At 40.5% G+C, this 10773-nt stretch overlaps 1 protein-coding gene across 2 annotated transcripts; it reads left to right on the top strand.

Annotated features, from left to right (window-relative positions):
• The first annotated feature begins 12 nt into the window (after window positions 1–12).
• Window positions 13–9930, top strand: THNSL1 (threonine synthase like 1). Of its 2 annotated transcripts, none has more exons than XM_007430673.3 (3): window positions 13–149; window positions 4802–4921; window positions 5765–9930. In XM_007430673.3, exon 3 carries the CDS (start codon window positions 5801–5803, stop codon window positions 8009–8011), a length of 2211 nt encoding a protein of 736 aa, XP_007430735.2. In that variant the 5' UTR covers window positions 13–149; window positions 4802–4921; window positions 5765–5800; the 3' UTR covers window positions 8012–9930. The 2 variants fall into 2 exon arrangements, with proteins under 2 accessions (XP_007430735.2, XP_025023986.1); XM_025168218.2 differs by lacking the exon at window positions 13–149 and adding an exon at window positions 204–1043.
• The last annotated feature ends 843 nt before the right edge of the window (window positions 9931–10773 follow it).

The following is a 10773-nucleotide window of genomic DNA, read 5'->3' as shown; positions in this document are numbered from 1 at the left end:
GGCCGAATGGGGCGGGACATGGAGCTCGATGGAACGGTGCGCAAGCGCGATAGGAGAGTTAAACAGCAAGGACGCCATACAATGATAGAAGGAAGGAGTCGGTAGATCTTCGGACGAGGTCGGAGTGGGCGTGTGCGCATGCGTAAATAGTACGTATCTCGGCTGGAGCTGATGCTTGAAGGGGAGGGTAATTGAGTGCGGGTGGGAAAATTCTGCGTTGGAAAGGAGAGCTTTCTTGTGAGCTAGATGCTTAGCTCTTCCTCCTAAGTTTGGGGAACGCACAAATCTTTCCTTGTTCATGATTAGAGGTTCACGGCCAATTGACCGAGCGGGAATCATGCCGAGAGAAGCGCTTTTGCGGCCCTCTAATGATGGAGAAATTCAATTCCCGACAGCTTCAGCCTGCATAGAGAAGGGGGGTATGCTGGGAATTGTAGTTCAGCAGTAAATGGAGGTTTGCAAGTTTCAAATATGGAGGAGGAAGCCATTTACGATTTGATTTCTAATTCACCACATGAGATTGGACTGGCCCGGCTCTGGAAAATACCAGCAAGGGAGGTTCGTTAGCATGCTGCAGCAGCCAAACATAAACGAGTTTTTTTGAATGCTTCAAGACGGCGCTAAGAAATTTGGTAGCTCATCAGATGCTCCTAAAACCAAACAACGCCAGCCAATATGCAAATAGTCAAGGATGATGGGAATTGTAACCCAGAAATAATTGAAGGGCCACAGTTTCTTCATCCCCTGCTTAAACAGTCTAGCAGTCTAAACTCTTGTGAAAAAGCACAGCATCGCATACATGGAAGCCACGCTGGTGACTGAATCCTAAGGCTAGAAATTCAAGTAATTTGTAAAAGAATGATTCCAGGGTAATATTCATCTATCAGAGCTGGGTTCAGTATTTCCACCCTCATCTCCACCATCAAGTTGCTAGGTCCTTCTCTGCTGAGACTCCCTTAGTTTGCATTTTGGAAATACTTTGGAATGATATCCTGTCTTATTGTCTACTCAGGAGGACAAAGATGATATAAAGCCGCAAACAGGTACTGATTGGATTCACTTATCAAGCTAAGCCATAATGTTTGTTTGGATTAGTACAATCAATTTAGCTGAATTTGTTATTTATTACTTCCTTGATTAAGCCCTCAGGTTCAGCCCATGTTCATGGGAGAGATCTCATCTAGGCTTTCTACTTAGATAGTTATAAACAAACTCTCCTTCCCTTGTCCTGAGCAGTCATTTTAAATTTTTAAATGAAAATCAGTCTCTTTGGGGAGATTATTGTTTTGTCCAGACAAGGGCAGTCCTTTATCAATATTGTCCTGTGTCTACCATAACTGAGAAATAGTCTAAATCTACCTTCCTAAAGACCTTTGGTGAAATGATAAAGGCTCACAGTTTGCTTTTGTATCAGTGGGATTACATAAGAGAACTCTTTTGGGGGGGGGGTTAATTCTGTTTATTCAGGAGTCACTGGATGGAATCATAGAATCACTTAATGAAATGCTTAAAGGGGCACTATTGAGAAAGTAGTGCATTTGTATACCATGGCTTAACATGATGTGTGATTCCAGCCATTACGTTCCAGATTAATAGGTCAGCATCCATTACCCCAAGCAACGGAGGACTCTCAGTCTGGGAATTTAATGTGAACACCAGTAATCAATTTTCAATTTTGGTCAGTTTTAGTGGACCAAAGTTGAAAATTGGACATATGATGTTAGTCTTATACAATGTGTTAGTGTAAATGTTTGATTCATTGTGAGCTGAACAAGAACAAACTGCAACTGAGAATCCAATAGGGTTGTATTTCCAAATATTAGAGGTAATATTAGACCTTTTGTAGCTTCCATAGTCATATTAACCGAGTGGAAAACTGCCAAGGTGTGCATGCCAAGAGAGGGCAGATCCGCCCCACAGTTTCTCTTGTACATACATGTAGACTTCATTTATAAAAGACTAACATTTCATATTGCTTGTAGTTCTGACCATGAGGATTGAACTAGATGGAGGATCTCTTTCACTATTTAAATTAATCAACACATTTGAAATAAAATATCTCTGATTTGCTTCACTTATGTTCTGATGGCCAATTATTCAAAAAACTCACTTATCATTTAGAATACTGAAGAGCTGTTCCTTTTTTAATGGTATTAGTTAAACTGCAGATTAGTTTTGTACATACAGTGAAGTTCTTCGTTTGAGATTCATTTCTTTAGATTATTGCAATCACATGCATACTGTTAGATCATCTAAACTACAGATCAGTTAAGCAGCAAAAATGATGGTATGAAATAAAGCTCTGTAGATTGGATCTGGAGTAACTGTGCCTTGAAACTTAAAAAACTAAATATGGTCAGGTGTTGTAATACTTGAATGGGAGACCACTAGAAAATCTTGGGCTGTTGACAAGGCTGAGAAGTCAAAAAATCATCCCAGAAGAAGACAGTAACAACCACTTCCATATTTTGATTATGTGCCATCAAATTGGAGTCAACCAAGAAAAAAAAATAGGTTATACCCTCACATCCTGCTTCCTATGGAACGAAGTCGCCCCAATAACCATCTTGAGTGACATATCCTCATGATTCCACTTTTGTTTCATTGCCAGTCTGTGTGCTCATGGTAGCCTAAAATTATCTTCAATTGTTCCACATTAAAATAGTGTTTTCCCTCTTCTCCTGACACAAAACTTGCAGTGTGAACAAGCTATGATGCCTTGGTGATGAAGCTGGCAATGATAAAGTCAGGGCTGGGACCTACCCAGCTATTGTTGGCTGCCTAAGTCTGCTGCAGGCATACTGTCTCTCTGCCCTAAGCTGAGCACTCTCTCCATTTTGACTTGGCTTGTAAGAGAGACCAAACACCTGGCTTGTGAGCCTTTTTTTTTTTTGGCAAGTGAGTATACGTCTCCTGGAAGACAATGCTTCCGACCTGCCTCTCAGTCTTTGGAAGATTAATACATCCAAGTCAATCAAAAATCTCAGCTGACGGATTGGTAGAGATTAGGAGGGGCACTACATGAAGCAGGAAGGATGACCTCTATCCTGATCTCCAGCCTCCATTTTTTTTCCTGATAGGTTTATTGATGTGCTGGAAGACGGACTTTAAAAAACAAACATAAAAATATTGGTCTATCTTCTGAGTCAAGCTGCAAGACAGACTGGACACCTGGCTAGCAAAGAGTAGACCTTACAACCAGTTTTGATCTGATGATCTTGCCATCGGACTATCAGTCTCCCAGCCTTGTTATCCTGTGGCAAAAGGAACAACATTTCTGGCTGACTGGTTGGGAGGAATAAGAGGGAAGTGGAAGGGAATGCTATCGATCTGCGTGCAAACTCCACCTGGACTAATAGGTCATTTTTTTTGTTCTGGTTTTGCCATAAGACTACTGATCTCCTAGGAGCAAAACAAGAACAACTAAATTTTGCAGCTGCTAACTGGCATGGAATATGAAGGAAGGAGAGTGGAGGAGTTTTATCCCAATAGTTTGCTTGGTTGTTGCTTACACAGGAGTACTGTTTTCCTGGAACATCAGTAATTCTGAAGCAAAAGAAAAAAATGTGGTTGACTGGTTGGTAAGGCATATATACTCAGCCATAAACCATCATTGATAACCACAGTAGCTGAGTCATTATGCTAAGTTAAATCAAAGGAGCTGCATTATGGCCTAGTGGAATGGGCAAATTTGGCCAGCATAAATATAGGACTCCTCCTGGGATAGAAACAATTTTCTATAACAAGCTAAATCTTTATTTCAGTGATACATAGGTCCCACTGATTTTAGCAGGAAACTAATTTTGCACGGATCTACCCTTTGTAATACTCAGTATGGGCAGTGTAATTACATGATGGTTTGATCTAACTTATACCTAATGGTTTGTCCATGATTTCTGAGGCAGTAAATCATTTCAAAACACTTTCATAAACTAAAGTTGTTTCTTTTTTATTTCAGTGAGTTTTATAGTGGGAAGGGCAATCCTACCTAGTACAATGGGGAATTCCAATGGTAATGGTCTTGAAGAACTCATTTTAGTTCATGTGGCAGGGATGGAGGAGTGGCATTTTCAGCCATTTTTATTGTTTATTTTTACAAAATTCCTTCCCATAGATTTTAAAGGGATGGTGTTTTTCTGTGTTACTTCCAGAACTGATGCAGATCGACTGCTGTTGGAAAGCATCTGGCCCACCACAAGATGCCTCTGTCTCTCCATAACTAATATCAATGTGAAAAAGTCACTGCTGTAAATATTTCTCTGGTGGCTAAGAGTGAAAAACTGAGGTTACATCTTCCCTTTCAAAAGTATTTCCCTCTCCTTGTCCTTGGGAAGGGAAAGATGAACAATCCAATGCAAATAAAGTTTATCATTTTTAAGATCTGCAACATTTTTATTGTATTTGCTGCAGAAAGCTAACATGATGTCCTCTCTAGAAACAGTCATGTCCATATACTGTATTTTCCATGATCACAGAATTGCAGAGTCATATTTAAAAAATGCAGGAATGTGTTATTTCTGAATTTATTTCCTTTAATTTTGAAAACAAAGAAAGTGATATGAGGTTATTCTAGCCTGCCGAATGTTGCTTAATAGCCTGGGCTGTTTGTTTTGCAATTCATGCTGATGCAGTTGTTGATTTCCCTGAACAAACAAATGAATTCACTCTTGGCAACACACATATTTATCAGAGCTAGAGAGCCCTGCTCCATGTTTGTTCATTCATGCTCTCTGGAGAGCATTTGCTGATGTGGCATTCACCTTACTCTGATCTTTTCTTTTTTTTATTCTGGTCCATCTAGATTAAGTGTGAAACAGTCAACAGCTAACTGTGGTTCCTGCATGAGAGCAGTTGACAGATACCAGTTTGGGTGGGTGGGATTGGCATCATCTACAAAGAAGATTACTAGAAAAACCCAATGGTAAGTTGGGAACTGCATGTTTATTTAAGCAGAATTATGCCTTGCCTTGTAGATTAATTTTAAAACTAAATGAAAAAGGGATTTTGTATAAATATATCAAGTGCATTCTGTTTTCATTAAAATCACTGGAACGTTGTGAAAAGTAATATTCCATGGAGAGGGGAACTGAATTCTTGGCTTTTGTTTTAAGAAAAAAGTTTCTGTGTAATCCTGGCTTTTTTGTAACTGATGGCCACATTCGATAGGTTTGCCATCCTATGGCAGTTAGCTTTAAGGGTGTCCTGAGTATATTGTAACACTCCCCTATATGCAAGAGCAGCGGTGAAGAGAGAAGAGTTATTGTGGCATATAGGTGATGGTATATAGCATAGTTTTTAGTAGTTGGCTTGGAGAGCTGGTTTAGAACCACTGAGAAGATTTTATTGATTTTGAGAACATCATCTGCCTGATGTCAGTGCTGCTTTTGAACATTCATTCTAACACTTTAAATTTTACAGTTAGTTTTGTCCTGTTCTGCTGGTGGGTTTTAGCCAAGGTAGTAGTTAAGCTATGCCACATATATCAATTTCTACACAGCTCTTTTTCTATGAGACCATTGTAAGTGGCTATTTTTCAGAGTAGAAATGTTGCAGCTTATGAACGTGTGTCTTTCTGGGCAGATTTCAAAAGAGAAAGCTATCAACAGATTGACCTCTTTGTCATTGAAAGCAGTCTGATCTGATTTCGAAACTATGTGTGATCTTGTTCAAAATCATGCTTTTCTAAGATAGGAAAAGAGCTGTCAGAAATGTCTAGCAATTGTTTTAAATGTAACTCAAGTATGTATTCTTCTTTCCTTTAAAGCATTTTTTCTTCTGGTGGAATTAGAATTTGAAAAAGATGCTACGTATGAGCTGGAATAGTCATCTGAAGTTACTATGTCACAGCATGGTTTCTGATGTGTATTTAAAGTTGTTTTTCTCAAGAAGCTTTGCCGTTAGCTGGAAGACATGGACATTCATGGACTCTGTTGTTGGAGATAAGAACATTGTTTTGATGGGGCCTCCTGGCGCTGGAAAAACAACAGTAGGAAAAATATTAGGTCAGAAACTGGACTCTTGTTTCATAGATGTGGATGATGATGTCCTTGAAACAACTTGGAATATGAGTGTGGCACAAAAATTGAAGGAAGTTGGGAATGAGCAGTTTATAGAAGAAGAAGGAAGAGCCCTCTTAAACCTTTCAGCATCTGGAAGTGTAGTTTCCCTTTCTGGATCTAACCCAATGAATGCTGCTAGCATGGAGCATATGAAGAAAAATGGAATAGTGGTATATCTGGATGTACCCACAGAAAGCATAATGGATCGTTTGAAATTAATGAAGGTGGATCGTATTGTGGGACAAGGTCAAGGTACATCATTAAGAGACATTATTCAGATCAGGAAGCAGTTTTACAAAAAGTGGTATGATGTCCGTGTCCTCTGTGAAAATGGGATTACAGCAGAGACTGTAGCAGACAAAGTGCTTCATGCTGTTAAGAGGTATCAAGATTCTGAGCTGGAATGCTTCATTTCCACCCGTGGCATTAAGAAAGATAAGTCAAGGAACTGCGTTAAGTATTTCAGTGATGCTCTTATTGAAGGTCTGGCCCCAGATGGTGGGCTCTTTGTTCCTGAGATGGGACTTCCAAAATTCACTGGTGGAGAATGGCAACATTTATTAGGGGCAACTTATACCGAAAGAGCTCAGGTTATACTGGAAAGGTGCATACATCCTGATGATATTCCTGCTTCCAAATTGTGGGAAATGATTGAGATGGCATATGGACAAAATTTTATGTGTTCTAAGGTCGCCCCAGTTAGGCATCTGCAAGGGAATCAGTTTCTTCTGGAGCTGTTTCATGGACCGACGGCTTCATTTAAGGATTTGTCTTTGCAGTTACTGCCCCATCTCTTTGCATATTGCATTCCCCAAAGCTGCAATTACTTGGTCTTGGTAGCAACTTCTGGTGACACCGGAAGTGCAGTTCTAAATGGTTTTAGTCGACTGAAGGAGACTGATAAGCAAAGAATTGCTGTGATCACTTTCTTTCCTCGTGACGGAGTTAGCCAGATACAGAAATTCCAGATGACCAGCTGCCAAGAAGCAAACACAAAGGCAATAGGGGTCCAGTCTGATTTTGATTTTTGCCAATCTGCCATCAAACACATGTTTACCAATTCAGATTTTACTGGCTTTCTCACAATGGAATATGGAACAGCGTTAAGTGCCGCAAATTCTATCAACTGGGCACGCTTGCTTTCCCAGGTGGTTTATCATGCATCAGCTTATCTGAACCTTATTGAGCAAGGTGTTATTTCATTTGGGAGCCCCATAGATGTCTGTATTCCCACAGGTAACTTTGGCAACATATTAGCTGCGATCTATACAAAAATCATGGGGATCCCTATTCGGAAATGTATCTGTGCTTCCAATCAAAACAACGTCTTGACTGAATTTTTAAAAACTGGCCTGTATGATTTACAAGGAAGGCAATTAATGCCAAGCTTGTCCCCAGCAATAGACATTTTGAAGTCTTCCAACCTTGAACGTTATTTACACCTGATTGCTAATGGTGATGGACAGCTGGTGACACAGTTACTTCTCCGCCTGGAAAACCAGCAGTGCTTCCAGTTGCAGGAAGAGCTCCTGCGAAAGGTTCAGCAGGACTTAGTGGCCGATTGGTGCTCTGAGGAAGACTGTCTGGATGCGATACACTCTGTGTTCAATACCACAGGGTACATTCTGGATCCACATACAGCTGTTGCCAAAGTGGTTGCAGATCGACTTCAGGATAAAACTTGCCCCGTTATCATTTCTTCTACTGCTCATTATTCCAAGTTTGCACCTGCTATCCTACAGGCACTGAGGATTGGGGAAATAAAACAGACTCCATTAAGCCAGCTTCAGTTGTTAAACTCATATAACCCTTTGCCTCCAGTCCACGGGGGCCTATTAGAGATGCTGCGAAAGAATGAGAAACCAAACTATGAGATCTGTGCTGCTGACGTGAATGTCCTTATGGAACATGTTGAAGGCTTAATACAGAATCGCTTTATGAAGGTTTTCTAACTGCAAGATGCTTGGTGCTGGCTAGCTGTATTGTTTTTAATATCCTCGCTCCCCTGTATGTTTTAATAAATGCTTAGTAGACGCAGTTAACTTTAGTGAATATATACAACAACAAATGCCAAGTCCAACAGAAGCAAAACAAGTATAACTGAAAAAAAGTTATATTCCCAAAGGCGAAATTGTTGTTTGGAAGAAAAAGAAAACAGAATGGAAAATGTTGTGCAGAGCCTGCTGAGAGGTTTACTATGTAGTACACATTTGCGAATTATGTGCTTTTTTTGTGAGGCTAATAGTATCTTCTTCTTGGTGGGGGGATGATACACATAATTATCTTCTCTTGGTTACCATTCAGTCTTTCGGAGTTGGAGATCTAATCCATGGATATCTCACCATCATACCTAACCATATCTGTAGCGTAGTGTTTCTGAACCTCAACAACTTTAAGATGTGTTAAACTTAAACTCCCAGAATTTCCAGCCACCCCACTGCTGTAGGGCTTTGTTAAAAAACACACTTTGGGTTCACGGATCACATTCAGCCATACTTTGCTTTAACTCTTGCTTGTTGGAAAAATCATAATGGTCTAGTTCACACAAAAAGTACATCTTTCCAATCACAGTGGCTGGATTCACATGTTCTGCTAATCCAAAACAGGCTCTACTTTGCTATAGCTTAACTGGATTAGCTGTGTTAATTCTTTGGCTTCTGTAGCTAAATGTAATGGATGAATTCAGACTGTGTGGTGTTTAAAGTGGATACATGGAACTCAGAGCACTGTGTCACCTTCCAGACAGAGAGTGCAAAATATTTTGTAGAACAAAACATGATTATGGCTTAGTGCAGGAGTGGGCATCATGGAGGCTGCATATGGCATCCCCAGCACACAAGGAGTTCACCACCACATCCCCAAAATGGTCAGTTTGGGGCTGTGCAATTGCTTTGGGTTTTTTCCCTCAGAAATAAGGGGAGTGGGGGAGAGTGGGAGGTTTTGAGAGGCAAACTGCTCTGGTTTCCCCCTTTAACCACCACTCTGCAGTCTCCAAAATGGCTCAAAAGTCTGATGGGGTCATGTGCAACCTTCCAGCTTTGCAGGGGAATTAACTCTGTTTCCTCACCCTCAGCAAGGCTCCCACAGTGTGCATTCAGTGGGATGTGTGATCCCAACTGCTACTCTTCAAACATAACCTCATAAAACTGCAAAACTACACAGTGATATTAGGAATATAGGACCTTAGCTTGGCATTATCTGTGTTATCAGGCAGCAGGTCTCCTTGGTGACAAATGAAGGACTTCCATGTCATATGTTAACTAACCTTTTTATGTGGAAGTATTGTAGTACAAGTAGTCCTCACTTAGCAACCATAATTGGGACTGGAAACTCCATCACTAAGCAACATGGTTGCTAAGCGATGCATCACATGACTGCAACTGACTTACAACATCACTTCCAATTTGCTCATTAAGTGAATCACCATGGGTCGTTAAGTGGGACATCATGTAACTGTGACTTGTGATTTTACTGCTGGCTTCTCCATTGACTCTGCTTGTCAGAAGCCGGTTGGTGATCACATGACTGATCACATGACTGTGATCACTGTGAAATGGTATCACATGACTGTGGGGATGCTGCGATGGCCGTAAATGTGAGGACTGGTCATAAAGTTACTTTTTCAGTGCTGTTGTAACTTTGAACAGTTGTGAAACAGGGTAGTTGCTGAGCAAAGTTTACCTGTAGTATTAAGTGTACTTACAAAGCAAGCAGTTTTGTATAAAGTTGCCAACTACCACAACCTTCTAAGTTCTATGGAGTTCACCAAGTTTATTGGGTACACCTTCTAATACCACTGCATTATCAGAATTGCATCTCAGTGGAATATCCTAATGAGTTTAATAAAATCAATTATGTATGTTTAATCAAATGCAGCAGGTAACAAGTTCTTAATAATGACTGCTTGGGTGTTTTTATTTCTTTAAAATCATGCTATTAAATGATGGAGTAATATAAGTAACAGAAATCTGTGGTCTCAGCAATGAATACAACAAAAAGGTATTATGGTATGAGTTCTTGCAAGGAAACATCTACTCCATATCTAAGTAATATAGTTATTAGAGGGGAAATTGCTGTTTTCAGCCTCTGTTGCATCTGCATTGATTCGGATGTCACACGCTGTTAAAATACTACAAAATCAATACCCCTGAGCATACAGAGTTTATGCTAGTCTTCTTCAACCTGGTATTTGCATTGGGATCTCGGTTCCTAGATGTCGAGAGAATTCTGGGTGTTAGCAGCCACAACACATCTGGAGCCCACCCCTTTCCATTTAGCGGGGTCAGGCCATCATATTGCACTGAATGAGGAGGTAACCATAGGCAGTGGGTATTATTTACTTACATAGCACGTAGGTAGCGATTGAACAGTTGCAAAACAAAGAGTCCTGCCCAAAAGTGTACAGATGAAATACATAACTGGTTTTTGAGAAATTGATGTGGGAGACCAAAGAGTATCTTTATGCTTACCCCGCAGGGGTGGCAGAGGTGGCTGCTATTTTGCTTGGCTGTTTTTCCAGTTATATGCCTTGCCATAACTCTACAACCTCTGGCTGCCCCCTTCTTGATGAGAAAAGGAGGCTTTTTTTCAGATGTCTCCCTTTGGAGCAGAGGGAAGCAACGAGCAGCAGTGTTTCTCAACCTTGGGAGCTTTCAGATGTGTGGACTTCCACTCCCAGAATTCCCCAGCCAGCCTGGCTGGGGAATTCTGGGAG

The sequence above is a fragment of the Python bivittatus genome, unplaced genomic scaffold (genome assembly GCF_059951505.1).
Source record: "Python bivittatus isolate LINGU-HERP-01145 unplaced genomic scaffold, Pbiv_v1 ctg000610_np1212, whole genome shotgun sequence".
NCBI classification, from domain to species: Eukaryota; Metazoa; Chordata; class Lepidosauria; order Squamata; family Pythonidae; genus Python; species Python bivittatus.
Note: the sequence above shows the minus strand (reverse complement) of the source record. Positions and strands in the feature narration are given on the sequence as shown.